The following is a 17,500-nucleotide window of genomic DNA, read 5'->3' on the forward strand; positions in this document are numbered from 1 at the left end:
AGAATTTTCTGGTTCAAAATGTCAATGGGTGCCAAGGTTGAGGAAACCTACTGTATAGGTAGGCTGAGCTTGTCACACTGCAGAATGATTCTGTCCTGTGTGCACATGCACACACACACACACATGCATATACACAGTTAAAAGTCTTCAGTAACTCCCGCACAGCTAAGACCAGAGTAGTAAATATGGCCCTCAAGGTCCTTTGTGACCCAGCCTGTGTATCTACTGTGGCCAGTGGTCAGCACCTGTTCTGTCTCAGGCGCCCTGTTCCAATAGCATTTCTATCCACTGTGCTTCCTATCAGCCCTGGACATTTGCACCCGTTCTCTCCACCCAAAGTTCTTCACTTAGCTAAGCCCCATTTTCACCTTCAAATATCAGCTGAAGTTCCTTTCCGCAGGGGAGCTTTGTGTGACCTTCCTCACTGGATTAATTTCCCCGTTTCAAACTCTCAGAGATTATGTATCTCTCCTTGTGATCTGTACATAGTTGCATATATACATTGATTTATGTGCTTTATTGCTCTTTGTTTCCCTTACTAGATTGGAAAGTACAAAAGATGAATAATATTTCCTTATTTCAATTAAAATTTCACTACAAATGCCTGATTATTGAATGTTAGATGTCTGGTGACTAAATCTCTTCACATAACAAATGAGAAAACTGGGTCCCAGACAGGTCAAGTAACCTGAACTAATAAGTAGCAAAGGGGGCGGGGTGGGGGGGAGAATAGGGCTTCAGTTCAAGTTTTTCATCATTAAGTGCTGCACTTTTCCCCTCTAAACTGGTGTTTTGTGCATTTATTTAAGCCAATAGATTTTTTTACTCAAAGTAAATCTCTTGTAGGAGCACAGTGCGTAAAACAGATTAAGAGATTAAAGCAGTTCTCTGGTTTGATTAGAGGCAACTAACTCAGTTCAAACTCATCTGAGAAGTTCTTTTAGGTCTCTAAATGGGCGCCTCCTTACACCTTGCCAGGGTGCTAAGGAACTTGCCTCAGAACGACTTGGACCTAATGATTGAGACTTGGAAACAGGTCTGCCAACTACATTCAAATGTGGACTGTCTGTGGGTCCCTGACCGCCTCAGTATATGATGCACTCTTTTCTTTTATTTTTATGAGTTGAACTTTTTTTTTCCTTATTGATTAAGTTAGTACATATGTGTCCTTATCTGCCCATTGCCCCCCCTCACCCCCCAGCTCATACCCTCACCGCCTGGTGTCTGTGTCCATTGGTTATGCTTATATGCATGCATATAAGTCCTTTGGTTTGATATTTATGAATTCAAAATTGAGAATACCAATATAATGTAAGTTAATGTCATCACTGCCCGGAATATTTGCTTAAACAATTTCACCAAATCACATTTCCATGTTTCTATATGAAACAGACAGAGGGTCCTTTCACATCATCAATCGATTCCATGGATCATGTTCAGCATTCCAACTGTTGTCAAAACAAAAATTTTCTGAAGGGAATCACTACTGTTTCAGCATCTTTATTTTCTCTTTATCTTATTTTATTTTTGCCAGTGCTAGGAGTTGGATTAAATTACTGATCCCTAGCTGGCTTGGGTTAGAGCGTTGGCCTGCGGTACCAAAGGGTACCGGGTTCAATTCCGGTCAAGGGCATGTACCGTGGTTGCAGGCTCCTCCCTGGCCTGGGCCCTGGTCGGAGCACATGCAGGAGGCAACTGATGTTTCTATCACATCAATGTTTCTCTCTGTCTTTCCTTCTCTCTTTATTTAAAAGAAATAAATTTTAAAAAATTGCTAAAACAAAACAAATATACTGCATTCGTTTCATAGCAGTCACTTTACATGACAGCGGAAGAGGACACCAGAATGCACTGAGGTGAGGATGCCACACTCATTCACCAGCTGGGAAGCTCACACCCACATGCCACGGCACATCTGACACTGTCTCACCAGCAAAATACATTGCTGCTGCTATGAACCTTTGGGCATTTGATAATAGTGGGAAACACAAATGTTAAAGGCAATGCACTGAAAAAAGTACAAACATTTCCCTGTGTTTTTCTCCTATAAATGTTTTCAGTTCCAGTTAAAAGTAACAGTCAGGAATATAGTATACATTATATATGTGGGGAATATTTTAAGACCAGGTTATTAAACACATACCAATATTTTAAAATTAATCTATATAATTACATATAATTATAAATGAACATGAACGTTAAAAAAAAACATGCCAAGAGATTATTTTCCCAAGAACCTTGCTTTTTGCAACCATATTATAGATATAGAAAATGTACCTACTCTAAGAAATGTTTTAGAATTTTTATCTATCTCTCAATGTTGACTCACTCATGTCAGTGTATTTAAAATGTAAAAAAAGTGAAGAGTAATTCATCATGTCATTGTTTGAATGGCTGCTGTTTAGAAAACACAACCTCATGTATAAAACTCCAAAACTTATGAGTAGCTATTGAAAATATTTCAACATATTACTTTAACTTTGAAATTAAATTGCTTCCCAACCTGTCAACTTATTTACTTAATTTTTGTAATTTTTTATTCAACATAGTCTGATTGACTTGGTTTGTAGTATTAGAATATATTATTCATTCTGTGAAATAAGGAACATTAGACTCCCTGTATTTGGAATATCCTTATACTTTTTTTTTCCCTTTGGGAAACTTTATCTCTCCAATTTTGAATTAGGTTCTCAAAGAAGTAATTTCACAATCTTTATGAATTGCCAAAATGTACTTACTATATGGTGGCTGAATGCTTTGTAATTTGGGAGCTCTATAATTACTAGGATTATCATTATAAGGTGAACATGACATTAAAAAAAAACTCATTTCCTCTCTCTTAAGCATATGATGTTGATATATTGCTAATTTTTGGAATCCCTGATAGATATTTCTCAGGCCTCAGGAAGTTGCATGTATTAACATATTAGATTGTATTGTGACCTTATTTCCACTTTCTCCCTTTTGCAAGAGAAAAAGTAGCCACATGAAAGAAAAACTAATTTAGAAGTGGAACTAGTGGCAGAAAAATACACTAAGCGTCAAAGGTGTGTTTGCAGTTCTCGGCTAAGTTATCAGAATTTCCCCCAAAGCATATTGGAAAGCATCACTCCTAGAAACCCCTTCCCTCTCTCACTGCTGCCTTCTAAGCCCCCTGACAACCACATCTGTTTCACACTGATAGCTTTTAACATGCATCCCTTTCATGTCTTCTAACAGGAAGTGGAAATAGAGAGAAGTTTGTATTCACCAACATTTAAGAGTCATCCTGGGAGCCAGCCCGATGATTCTGTGAAAGATTCCGACAAGAAAAGTGAGGAAACATCTTTTGACAAGATGTCATCTGAAAGTGGTCACAGCCACAGCTATGAAGGTTAGCATAATATTTTGATTTGATTTCTTGGGATCATACATTGTATAACATGAATGGTTAACAACTAAAATATATGAGGGTTTATTTAAAAATTAGTAAGAAGAAAGATGACAAGATGGCTCAATGAACGCAATTAAAGAAAAATAGAGGTATATTTAAATACTTTTATCTCTATTATATTTGACTTAAACCTTTAAAACTTAATAAAATATATTTTAATTGATTATAAACCAGAACAACAAGCATTTTCAATATTAGACTTTTGGAACAATGCATTTGACCATCATCTGTAAGCAGAAAGGAAACATATTTGTCTTCCTTTCTATGGGGTAAAAAGGGTAAAATATAAGTAATTGTCAGGCAAAATATAAAAAAATTAAAAATACCTTCCACATCTCTTTTCAGACAATTAAACTAAATGTGCTTAATGAATTTGGAATAAAAAATAACGATAGTGTCATAATTGAAGGTAAAAACCTCATAAACTTGATTAATGTTTTACAATGTCATTAAAAAGTTAGTACCTCATATGTTAGAAATTACACTATTAATATAATTGTCAACTATGACAAAAGTGCAAAATATAAATAATTTATTGGAAAACACAGATATCATTTATCACTTCTGATTAGTCACATTCTGGATTTTTTCCATTTTAGACAAGTAATGCATATTTTAGTGTTTGTGATGTCTGTTAACTATCATAATTAGTACAACTTTTAGAACATCATTTTCTGAATATATATATATATATATGCATGTATATATATATATATATATATATATATATATATAAATCTATATATAAATCTAACTGTCAAGTTGCCAGTCAGCATGAGCAATGTGACATAGTCTATGGAAAATGACAGACAGTTCACAATTTGCGAAAGCAAATGGTATTCTGCTTTAAAACTTTGCTATTTCAAGTTTCATCTGTAAGTCAGAGCATGAGCATCACCTGGAGGCGCATTAGAAATGCAGCACCTTGGGCCCCACACTCTTCCTAATGAATCGGGATCGGCATTTTAACAAGGTCCTCGGCTGACTCAGGTGCACATTAAAGTGTGAGAAACTATAGTGTTCAGACTGAACCTCAGCATCATTTACATATGCTTCCAGTTGGTTTCTGAATGTAATTTGGAGTGGGCGGTGGGTGTGGGAAGAATAAAGGAGAGTTTGCTAATGATGAACTAGGCATGGATTCCCAACTATATGTAAACTTCCACCTCAATCTCTATCTTTCATTTTTAATTCATTTCTGTATGCTCAGTTGATATCCTAATATGATTAGTATTAGTCTTGAGGAATTTACTCCACATATTTCTGGCCTGTGATTAAACTTTATGTGCACTTGGCTAAATGCAAAAGCATTAGATTAGCAGAGGTCTAAAAAGGGAAGTTGTAGGGAATGATTTATGTTCTGATGACACTGGCCCATGGAGATCTTAGCAAAGGAAAGCAAATATGAGGTTAGCAAACTGATCAAAATTACATGAAATGAACAACTCCACTCATGTCACCTTACTTCTCTCCTGTGTTTTCTTTGGTTTCCATGCAAAGGTTTTCAAAAGCCCTTTGTGTTACAGGCTTAGAAAAGGTATTCTGGAAGGTCCCCATTGTTTAGTATCAAGATCTGACTTAAATGTAAGAATGACCTCAGAGTTAAATTTCCAGGTATTTTGAAAATTTCCAGGTATTTTAAAAACACAGGACGGGAATATTGCATTAAAGATGAACATAGCAGTGTGATAAATGACATAAGTGGAACCATTTTAAAATGGGGCCAGAGCTGATATTCCAGAGGAACTGCAATGCTTGTCTTGTCCCTGGACCTTTGGGCTGGGCCAAAGCACAATTGTTTTACACACAGTTGTTCCTAAAGACAGCAGGAAAGCAGACATCCTGGTCCCAAGGACTGATGAATACGAAGCTCCTGTCTGAAGCTAAAATCAGTAACAGATCACATATAGCCAAGAGTCAGCTTGTCAGCACCTACAGGGTGTTTTTTCTCTTCTTTTCATGTAATTATCCCTATGCGCTTTCTTATTAAAACCTCTTGCTTTCACGCTGCAATCAGGACACTTTGGGTTTTCTGCCTGAATCTATGCTTCCAGAATTGATAGCTTCACTTACTAGTTAAACATTTTAACTACCCTCAACAGTTTCATACTTGAAGGTACTATGTATTCTTTCATAAACAGTAGAATTTCTTTTAAAAAATAAACTTACAATAGATCATTAAAATATAGCTACCTAATTTTCTGCGTTTTTAGAATTTAGTCAAATCAATGTAAATTGATGATTCTATCTCAAAACTCAGGAACAGAGGTGGTTGTGGGATTAATTCCACCCCTTTATCCTCAATTACACGTGCAGGGTAGCAGCACAGAAAGGCCTATCATTCCCCCACTCTCCTTCCTATGCTTGCTGACCCACTCCTAGGTTGTGTTTAATTGCTCTCAACACCCACCCTGATTAGATCTGTTCAATTTTCCTCATCAATGCATTGGTGTCAAGTAAATCATGGTGCTTCCTGTACATGCTGGTGTATTCTATCCACGTTTTCTTTGGGATATATATACTGTAACAGCTCTTTCAGTGATTCCAGGAAGACTTGGCTCACTGGAAATTAAATGCCAAGCATGACAAATCCACAATTAGATAAATTTGGGTGACGTGATAGTTATGAAAGAAAAATAAATAAATCCATATAAATGATTTTGACTAACTGTATTGTAGTTATGTAAAAATCTGATCTATGAAATTTCCTTCAGATATTTTAAGACCAGTAAATTGTAAAGGGAATATTCAGAGTCTTAGATACTGATTTGCATAGTTTGCTTTACCTGTATGTAGAGTAAAATTCTACTATTTTCTGCTGAAAATTTCTGGATCAAACAATGCTTCAAATAGCACAGGTGATTTGGGTAATGTTCTTCAAGTTTGAACTACTTGGTATTTTTAAAATGTGACAATTACCTGCTTTTCACTTTTATTCTCCAAACCATAATATTAATATTCTAAATTATCAAAGTATAAAACACTAACAAGTAAAATATTCAGAGTTGCACTTTTAAGACTTTTGTAATAAACCTTAGGAATTACCTGCTGTATTTCTCTGCTCCATTAAAGCTAAATTTATTTTTTATTCCTATAATGGCTATTCATCTTCTCTGACAGGTTTTACAAAACAACCTGAGGGTTCTTTTCTTTTTCATTTTACACTTATGTTTAAGTGGTGAGATCCATTCAATTATTAATGTTGCTAAAGTAATTGATGTATGTGCAGTATATGTATTTGTGTGTGAGTGGTTGCTATTTACATATCTGATTTTTCCCTTAAAATCAGACATTTTAGAGCAATTCTTTCTGTGATATAGAAGTGTCACATATGTGTACTGCTCAAGGTGGTAACCTCTAGTGGCTTTTAAGCCCTCAAAAAGTTGCTAGTGTAACACAGCAACTTAATTGATACTTCTATTGAATTTAATTAATTTAACTTTAGTCACTGTTTTGGACAACACAATTTTAGCAAATGTCATTTCTCCAAGGGGATCCTCATTCACCCTTCTCATAGGAAGGGATCTAGAAGCTACTTAATCATTTTATGTTATCTTTTCTCTGAACATTTTCCTTTATTAAAATGTATGTGAATAAGTGTACAGAGAATTCATTTCAGCAAAATAATTAAACAACTATGTAGCAATAATCCACACATTGAAAAAAAAAGATTACCTTCAAGAGTTAGTGATGGTCTCTTCTCTAGTATTTCCTAGTGATAAAATTAAGAAAAAAATAGTTTTATTCATGTCCCTGTTCAACGTGCTGAAAAACAATGATTTTATTACAGGCATACAAATATCTACTGGGAGGCTCTGTGTTTTCCATATCATCTTTTCTAGAGCTTCATTGTCTTAGGAATATGAATCCTCTCAGGTCAGGAGCACACCATTCTCTAAATACTTAAGGCCAACGAAGTTCAGTGAAATGCAGTAACAGGATATTTTAAAATTAATAGAACCATTCATTTAATTTTTTTTAAAGGCTTCATTTGGGAACACAAATAAATCAGGCATTTAGTCACAGCAGCTCTAGCCACCAGCCCGATTGTTTCTGCTCTGACTGATTTGTTCTCTCTAATGAGACTCAGAGGATGGGCTTTCAGACCTAATCTCTGGACATGACACACCACGATGGACCTAAGACGCCCAACACGGGCTTCGGCTTCCAGACTTGCTTTCTTACCCACTGTACCTTCTCTCGTGCCTGGAACAATCTCCTGTGAAACTGCCATGTTATTTTAATTCCCACGGGAGACATTTCATTAGTAAATATATTTTAAATACTTTTATATTTTTTAAAAAGTATTTTAAATATTCCTGAGGTGACAATCCACAAAGTGAAGAACGCCTTTGTTATATCAAAATTGTCTGATCTGTTTGATCTGTTTCTTAAAGTGGGTTTTACCTGCACTATTTCAATGACTCCTGCATGTTCCTTTAGTCACTTTTATAGTCAGTGAGTCAAACCGAATTCCAGAGTTAAATCATGGGCTCTAGTGGAAGGGGCAGCTGGGAGTTTGCTATTCTGAGGAAATTGTAATGAAAGGTCTATTCAGGAGATCTTTCACATGGTCACTAAAAATCAGCCCCTTGGAATATTGGAAAATGTCCACTGATTAATATTCAAAATCCCGGGAACTCAATTTGTTCATGGTCATTCTTAATTTTAAAACATGATGCCATCAAAGAAAGAGAAAAACAAATGTAAATATTACTCTGGAAAATAATTCATTCATTTTACCTCCTCTCAATTGGAAAGAACTAAATATTGTTTTTAAACATTCTGACTATAGAATCAGAAATGTATGTCTATTCCTAGAGAATATTTTTGACGTACTGTTTTCATTAGTCCATTCATTCATTCAGCAAGTATTTATTTATTTTTAGTTTTTTAATATATTTTTATTAATTTCAGAGAGGACTGGAGAGGGAAAGAGAGAGACAGAAACATCAATGATGATAGAGAATCATTTGATCAGCTGCCTTCTGCAGGCCCCACACTAGGGATTGAGTCTGCAATGCAGGTATGTGCCCTGACTGGGAATTGAACTGTGACCTCCTCGTTCATAGGTTGACGCTCAACCACCGAGTCACATGGGCTGGGCAGCAACTATTTATTGAGTACCTATATGTGCCAGGTGCCATTCTCCATGCTTGGGGACATCAATGAATAAAAGATGGAAGAGTAAAAAGAAAACACCTGTCCTCATGCAGCTTGAATTCTAAAAGGGAGAAACACACATGAACAATAAAAATAGTGAAGAAGTAAATTACATCTCAGAAGGTAATCCTAGCTAATAAAGTTGGAATATGCAAATTAACCATCACTTCACAACAAAGATGGCGACTCTCACAGCCAATAAGGAGGGAATATGCAAATTGACATGACAAAGATGGTGGTGGCCCGGCCAGGATGCTTGCATCATTGCTATGGCGACGACGCAGGTGTTCCGCCCTGCCCCAGCCACTCCGGGCCTTTGGGCAGCATGTGAAGGCGGAAGGCAGTGGCTAGAGCAAAGGCCCGGGTCCCGGGTGCCCGTAGCCAGGGGAAGGAAGGCCTGTTCTTGTACAAATCATTGTGCATCAGGCCTCTAGTAGGTGATATAAAAACTATAGACTAGGATAGAGGGGATGGGACCTGGTGGAAGTTTGCAATTTTAATTAGGATGGTCATCATCAGCTACAACAGAAAGATGACATTTAAGCAAAGACTTGAATAAAATATTTTCTCTTTATCTTTATCCTTAAAAGCATACAAAGTCATATCTTTAATGTGTTCGATACAAATATATCCAGGAAGATTTAAGGCAGAATCCTTCCTGGGTGATTCCAGGCCACATGGTTGAAGCAATTATATTGCTAGTTTCTCTGCAATTACTAGCAGCAGAGGAAAGATATTTGTCATCAAAACCCTTATATCTTACCACTGTCACCAATGCCAAGTGTATAGAACTCCATCTCCCTTTGTTTCTCAATATGTGTCCTATACATTTGGTTTATTTATCACTCTATTCTGGTCTTCATAGGAGAGGCCCAGACAGGAGGAAAGGTGTGTAGGCAGAATCACAGGGCTGGCTGAAGACTTGGAGCCCATACATGGGAACCAAACCAGGATTTGGTTATTCCAGGAAAAGGGACATGAGAATTGTTACCTAATGGGTTTGAAATTAGAATGTCAGTACAAAGATGAAACACAAGAACCCCACATCTTAAATTGAGTTCATGATTCCATGTGTTTATCCAGGTTGGCACAGTTCACATGACCGTCAGTGTTCCAAAATAAAGGCAGCGTTAGAGGTTCACAAATGTGGTGGGTCCCCACTGGGCAAGTTTGCTAACAGGTGTTGTGTGAAGTAATCCTAGCTGGGTTTAAGGATTAGAAATGCAGTCACTACGGATTAGTGCATGACTAAGAAAACTTCTTACTTTGAAGCAGTGATTTTGAATGAAAGGGGAGGTGAAAAGAAGGAGAGAGAGGCAGAGAGGAAGAGAGAGGAAGGGAGGAAGAGAAAAGAATGGAGAGAAACAAAAACAGGAATGGAGGAAGAAAGGCAGGAAGAAAAATGAAAAAAATAATAAAGCAGTTCTATGAAGCTTTTGAGAAGCAGCTAGAATCCAATTATTAAACTTTTTTGGTGTCAAAGACTAACACAATGGGGAAGCAGTAGCAACACCTGTGAACACAGTAAATGTTTACTGAACACATACTATGCACCTGCCTCTGTGCTTGATATTGGGGAGCAGGCTATGTAAAGACACAGACCCTGCTCCTGAGTAGCTCATAGTTTAAGAAAGGAGGCAGAATCATAAACACATCAGTATTAGAAGATGCCAGTGCTACAGTAGAAAGACACATAGGAAGCAACTGGGCCCAGAGATGCTTCATAGAAGTGCTGAGTTTCTTCTCTTTTTATTTTAATTTCCCCTCTTCCCCCCCATCCCCCCCCCCGAGTGATTTGAAGCATGATCTGAGGTTCAGCTAGAACAGAAGGAAGAGATGTGTGAGAAGGGGAATAGGAGAAAGGGTGACCACTCCAGGTAGATTCTGCAAAATCATAAAGGGGCATTAAAAGTAAGGAATTTGGGGGGAATAGGGGTACTTCCATATGTTGGATGCTTAGTGGTTCATTTCAATAAATGTCCTTGTATGCCCATAAGCTGGAGCCAGAGTGGGTGCTAGATTCTGAGTTGGGTAGGTGGGAGGTGGTGAAAATTTCAGGTTAATCAGACTCAGTTACCAGGTTATAAAAGATGGTTTGAATAAAAAAGGAAGACTTGATTTTTGTGCTTTCAGTGTTGATTAAAATGTTCATTGGCATATTTGAACAATGGTTACAAAATTGAGAGAGTGGAGTTTGGGCTATTTTTCACCATGATAAAAGCTAACATTCTAGGGACAATACTAAGCTCTAGATAGTCCCAGATATGGGGAGAGAAATAAAAGACCTGGTGTGTATTAGCTAGTTATCAATTTTTAAAAATCCAGTTTTCAAGGTGTATGAAGTTTTAAATTGTATATTCAGATTTTGAACCAAATAATCTTATTTAAAATGTGTATTTTATCCATAACAATTTGTTATGGACATTTAATATTAGAAATATCTTACATAAATATTTAACTTTTAAACATAATTTCTTATTTTTGGTTAATATAGCTTCACATGCCCTTTAAGATATATAGTGTCCATGGTGAATTATACAAATAATAACTTATTAATAATAAATTTGAAAACCCAAGTAGTAATAGCACATGGACTTTTTCCTTGTAGAGTTACATTTACAAAGAGCTACATGCTTCTATATTTGGCTCTTTTTTTCCACATCTATAAATACGGGGACGGGGCTAAAATAATGTTCTATGAATAAATTCTGCATGTCCCAGTTAGGATTCTTTATTCGCAACTTCCAAACTGATGAAATAGTATATGAGACCTCAATTAGAAGGTACACAAGGTTCTAGCCAAAGGGTCTCAGGAATTCTTGAAGAATACCACATAACTTTGTATTGCCTAACACAAAAGGCCAGTTGTTCCATTTTTTAAAGATCAAGTATTTACAAAAAAACAAAAACATATCAGTTCTTGCCAAACACAATAGGAAACTCATTCTGTTTAACAGTTTATTTGCTCTAATATTTCAGCATTTAACATTCTAGGTAGTTCCAGATTTATTACGGGAGAGGCAATCATTCTCTAGTGACTTGATGAGACCATTGCTTTTCATAAACATCAGGGAAGGATTTAATACACCACCTCCAAACCTATTTTATATCATCCTGTCACAATACTTTGACTCATTGCTTAAATTTCTTCACTCTCTATCCCTAACAATGACATATTGCCTTATGGGAAGATGGCATCAGAGTACTTGGCCCATTACTTTTCATTATATTATAAACCAAAAACTATTAAGAAATTTTAATATTAATTTATAATGGATTTAGGTTGATAAATAGCTAGTAAAAGCAAAATATAAATCCTCTCTAGAGGAATGCACTTTTTTTTAACATGTTAGAAGTTATTTAATCTCAGTCAGCAGGGAAATAAAATCTAAAATCATAATGAGATACCAGTACACAAACAGAATGTCTAAAATGAATAAAATGGATCATACCAAGTGCTGAGGAGGATATGGAGCAACTAAAACTCTCATGCATTGCTGGTGAGAGTGCAAATCACTATAACTACTCTTGAAAGATGATTGTCAATATCTGTTAATGCTGATCATACATATATCCTATTACCCAATAATTCCATCCTAGATATGTACTCAACACAAATGTGTATATATGTGAACCAAAGACATATAGAAAAACCTTCATAGTAGCATTTATTTATAATAGCTAAACACAGGAAACAGTACAAATATTCATCAACAATAGTTAACATGTAGAGGAATGCACTTTCAATCAGGGCCTCAAAAAAGTCCCAAAGATAAATTTCCAATAAACATGAGCTCACCATCAAAAATCACAATGTAGATGAGAAACAAGGCTATATATAAGTCAACAAATATAACAAAGCATAACTACCTTTACATAGGCATCAGGTATAAATTAGAGATTCTGGAAAGATAAATCTGTATATTGTAGAATTTAGTTTGTAAAACTTCTAATATTTAAGTCAGTTGGAAATAGATATACTAGAACTTGAATAATTGCCTGCCATTAACAAAAAGTTCCTGTCTTTCATTATACACAATATTTCTTCTGGTTGGTATAAAGAGCTAAACATAAGACTCAAAACCTATCAAATATTAGAAAAATTCTAGAGATTTATTTATTACTTTAAAGCAAAAAGGAATTAACAAGAAACATTAAAAACAGAAAGAGAAAATATGAGATCAATTATTATAACAATAAAATATAAACTATTCTATGAACAATATACTAACTAATTAAAAGGCTAGAAAAATAGAAAGAAAATATTACAGCATAAGTAACCAACAAAACATTAAACATTCATATTCAGGATACATGGAAAGTATCTACCAAAGAAGAGACAATAAAATTTAAAATTGGACAAAGTAAATGAAACAAAGAAAAACTATAATTGGATAATAATAATAATAATAATAATATGAAAATGTGAAGACCACTACTATGAATTAGGAGAATAAAAATTAATGTGATTAAGCATTCTATCAAAATAAAAAAGTTGTATGACAGTTTACATTTTTAGGATATATAAAGAAATAGACTCTTTTATACACTGTTGATGGTAGTAACGAAATGGTATGATCTTCAAGAGAGACAATTTAACAGTGTTAATTAAAATTCAAAATGTCATACCAAATATTCTACATCAAGGTTTATCTACTTATGTAAATGTGATACTGCAAGTGAGTACAGTCTTTAATGATGACGGATATTTATTGCAGTATTGATTTTATGAGAGAAAAATTAAATACTATTTATATGTCTATCAATTGAGGAATGGTTAAATAAATTATGGTTCACCTATACCAAGGGTCCTCAAACTTTTTAAACAGGGGGCCAGTTCACTGTCCCTCAGACCGTTGAAGGGCCGGACTATAGTTTAAAAAAAACTATGAACAAATTCCTATGCACACTGCACATATCTTATTTTGAAGTAAAAAAGCAAAACGGCAAAAACACCCGCATGTGGCCCGCAGGCCGTAGTTTGAGGACGCCTGACCTATACCATGAAATATTACATAGAATAATATAGTTCAAATAGCACTGACATAGAAAGGTTTCTAAGATGTATTGTTAGGTTGTTGTACTACTTTAATGTTTTACAGCAAGAAAGCATGTGTGTATTACTAATTTAAAATAGAACATTTTAAATTTAACTTTAAAAAGAAAGTAATTTAAAAATAGGATAATTTAAAAAATTAAATAGATTAACTTAAAAATAGAAAAATTCCTAAGCATATGCCAACTTTTTGATTAAATAAAGATATTAAAATTTTCATTGTACTATAAGTGGCATGCCTGTGCTTAAAAATTATAAAAAGCTGTAAAAAGTTAAGTTTAAATTTTATAATAGCAATACAAAGAAAAAATAATATTAAAATGTGGTCATTTGGGCAGTGAAACTGACTTTTTATTGATTTGATTCCACATTGTTTAGACACCACTGTTGTTTCAATTTCTTTTCAATTTGATGGTAGATTTTTAAACATTTTTAAGTTTAAAAATGTTAATAAAGAAAGTATTTTAGGAAAGGTTAATATAAAATCATGTAACTTGAAATAAAATCTGTTTTCAGACATAGTTCATTTTATGAAAGTTCATTGTCTGACGAACAAGGTCTAGATTCTTTTATAGGTTTGCAAAGGAGTGAATTCAATTTTTATTCACCTATTAAGCAATCTGGCCTGGGTTTCAGTGTCTCTAGGGCTGTGCCAAAATTGTTTGCATTTCAACTGGCTCTTAATAAACAATTTAGATATCTTAAGTGATACTGGACGTTGTTAATGGCATTAAAAAATGCTGTCATTAAATAGAAGTCAAAAGGCTGAATTCCTATTGAGGCTAGTACATAGCACCAGATAAGAAATAATAGGAAATTAATTTGGGGGCAGAAGAAGGTTAAAAAAGAAGACAATTCATGAGAAAACAGTTTTCAAGGAAGCATAGACATCTATATTTTACGGGAAGATGTGAACACCAGTTAGGTGTTAGGCGTAGGCACTGACAATGCAAGGATGCATGAAACATCCCCTCTGAACTCTCAAGTTTTACCATCTGGACCTGAATGTCTGAAAACACTTCCCTGCATGGTTGTTAAAATGCAGATTTCTCAGTGCAGGCTACAGTTGAAAGCAAAATGTAGCCTAATCTCATGTGTTTAGAATCTCTGCATATCCGTGCATTTTAATAAACTCCCCCAAGTGATTGTTTTTATGTGTGTGCACTCTTGTCTAGTCTGGTAAATTATGTTTCCTTGGACTTTTGTTTACTAAGGGAAATTCCACTATATCCTAGCAGCTCACCTGTACCAAGATCTATCCTGTGTTCAGAGAGAGGTTGGAATTGGGCTGGAATGGGATCAAAATTTTGAGTTTTGAGTAGGGGCCAGTAAATCTGGAAGTAGCTAACAATATAAGCACAAGAACACAAATAAAAGGTACAGTAAAAGTTCAGATTAGCCAAAAATCATTTAGACATAGAGAAATAAAACTATTCTCAGGTGGATCCTGGGATCCTCCCTCTCTCTCCACATAGTCATTCAAGGAAATTATGTATTGGAGTTTTTGTTTGAATGAAGCAATGTTGTAACATCTGGGTTAAATTCATTCATTTAACAAGCAATGATTGATCATCGCTTATACACTAGACTCAGAAGACACAAATTTGAGTTAAGACTAATCTTGCTTTCAAGGAGCTCAGTTTAGTGTAGAAGACTGATCCTATCTAATAAAAGAATAATACACAAATTGACCATACCTCTGCTACACCCACAATCCACGCCCACCAGCCAATCAGGAGCGAGTATGCAAATTAACCCAACCAAAATGGCTGCAGCCACGGAGTGAGCAGGAGGCTTGGGTTTCCCCCAGCAATGGAAGAAGCCAAGCTTCCCACACACCCTGGTAGGCCCAGTCCTCCGCTCAAGGCTACAAAGTTTCAATTATAGAAGATAAATTAATCCCAACAAAAATGGTGGCAGCCATGGAGATGGAGAGAGCAGGAGGCTTGAGTTGCCCCCAGCGATGGAGGAAGCCAAGTTTCTACAACCCTGGCCTGCCTTGGCCTCTGCTTAAGGCTACAAAGTTTCAATTATAGAAGATAAATAAATCCCAGATACCAGGGCCTCCACTTGGGTCGCCGGGGTGTGTGGCTGGCCTGCAAACCACCACAGGCCCCTCGCCCAGGCCGTCCCATGCCCCAAGGGGACCCCCACCCTGATCCGAAACACCCTTCAGGGCAAACCTTCTGGCCCCCACCCATGCACCAGGCCTCTATCCTATCTAATAAAAGAGAAATATGCAAATTGACCATCACTCCAACACAAGATGGCTGCCCCCATGTGGACACAAGATGGTCATCAGGGTAGGGCAGTTGGGAGGGACCAGGTCTGCAAGGTAGGGCAGTTAGGGGCAATCAGGCCTGCAGGGGAGGGCAGTTGTGGAGGGACCCAGGCCTGCAAGGGAGGGCAGTTAGGGGTGACCAGGCCTGCAGGGGAGGGCAGTTAGGAGAGACCAGGCCTGCAGGGGAGGGCAGTTAGGGGCAATCAGGCCTGCAGGGAAGGGCAGTTAGGAGTGACCAGGCCTGCAGGGGAGGGCAGTTAGGGGCAAATAGGCTGGCAGGGGAGCAGTTAGGCATCAATCAGGCTGGCAGGGGAGTGATTAGGGGGTGATCAGGCTGGCAGGCAGAAGCGGTTAGGGGCAATCAGGAAGGCAGGCAGGCGAGCAGTTGGGAGCCAGCAGTCCTGGATTGTGAGAGGGATGTCCGACTGCCCGTTTAGGTCTGAACCTACTGGGATCGGGCCTAAACAGGCAGTCAGACATCCCTCAAGAGGTCCCAGATTGGAGAGGGTGCAGGCTGGGCTGAGGGACACACACCCCCGTGCATGAATTTCGTGCACCGGGCCTCTAGTAGACATATAAAAATACTAAGATAAGTGCTAATAGAATTATAGAAATCACTATTCATATATTCATGCAACAAATTAATTAAACAGCTATGGGTACCAGGCACCAGATATACCATGGTGAATAAAAATGTGGTTCCTACTCAAATGAGGCTTTTGTTCTGGTGGGGAAAGCAGACATTAAGTACGTAAACCCATAACAAAATAGGCCATTGCAAATTGTGAGAGAAATAGAAAAAAACTGGGTGCACGATGTTGCTATGGCATTATTCGGGACGAAGGAACCATTTAAACAAAATTTTAAAAATTCAATTTCTAACTAGATTTCAAAATAATTAGCTCTTAAGTCTGACAAGATATTTTTTGAACTGTTCATGTGTTAGTAGGCTGGCAAATGATTGTAGAGTGAATCAACTCTGTTTTCCTGTTGTCATATTTGTAAATTAATTTTTAGCAATGCCTGCAATAAACTCCTTGTGGCTGGCTGTTCTTTCTGTGAGAGGAATGTTCCAGATATTCAGCTCCAGCTTACTTTTGAGACCAGCTGGATATTGTCACATCTTCTTTAAGGTTTCAATTTTACATATACAGTCTTTTACTTCCTCACAGCAGTAGGTTTGATATGTGTTCTAGGCCCAACATAAACTGGAATTGAAGAGCAAAGACAAGTTGAATCATAGTTAATCAGGACTAGAATAACAGTATAATGGACACCTCAGCCCTAGAGATGTGAATAGCTATTTCAGTAAGAGAAAATGGGCCATAGAGAATTACTCATCACTTTGATACCCTCCCTCCCTCCCAATGTAATCACTTTGAGAAGTACAAGATTCTACACAATGGAAAATGCTTAGATGGCTTACAAGGAAGTTGATATTCTGAGCCACTGGCATTAGAATAACAGATAAAGTGATTCCAGGTTGTTTTCTACAGATGCTCCCTCAAATGCAACCCCTCCTCCAACTGCAAGGCAACTTCTGCAGATATCTATATGATGATTCTGT

General features: G+C 36.6%; 1 protein-coding gene across 2 annotated transcripts in view; it reads left to right on the plus strand.

Annotated features, from left to right (window-relative positions):
- The window catches only part of XIRP2 (xin actin binding repeat containing 2), a 266,144-nt gene that overhangs the window by 156,632 nt on the left and 92,012 nt on the right, over positions 1-17,500 (plus strand). For both annotated transcript variants that reach the window (XM_054723424.1, XM_054723423.1), the window contains exon 2: positions 3,220-3,373. In XM_054723424.1, coding sequence (XP_054579399.1) covers positions 3,220-3,373 — 154 coding nt within the window. The remainder of the gene's footprint in view (positions 1-3,219; positions 3,374-17,500) is intronic.

The sequence above is a fragment of the Eptesicus fuscus genome, chromosome 11 (genome assembly GCF_027574615.1).
Source record: "Eptesicus fuscus isolate TK198812 chromosome 11, DD_ASM_mEF_20220401, whole genome shotgun sequence".
Taxonomy (NCBI): domain Eukaryota; kingdom Metazoa; phylum Chordata; class Mammalia; order Chiroptera; family Vespertilionidae; genus Eptesicus; species Eptesicus fuscus.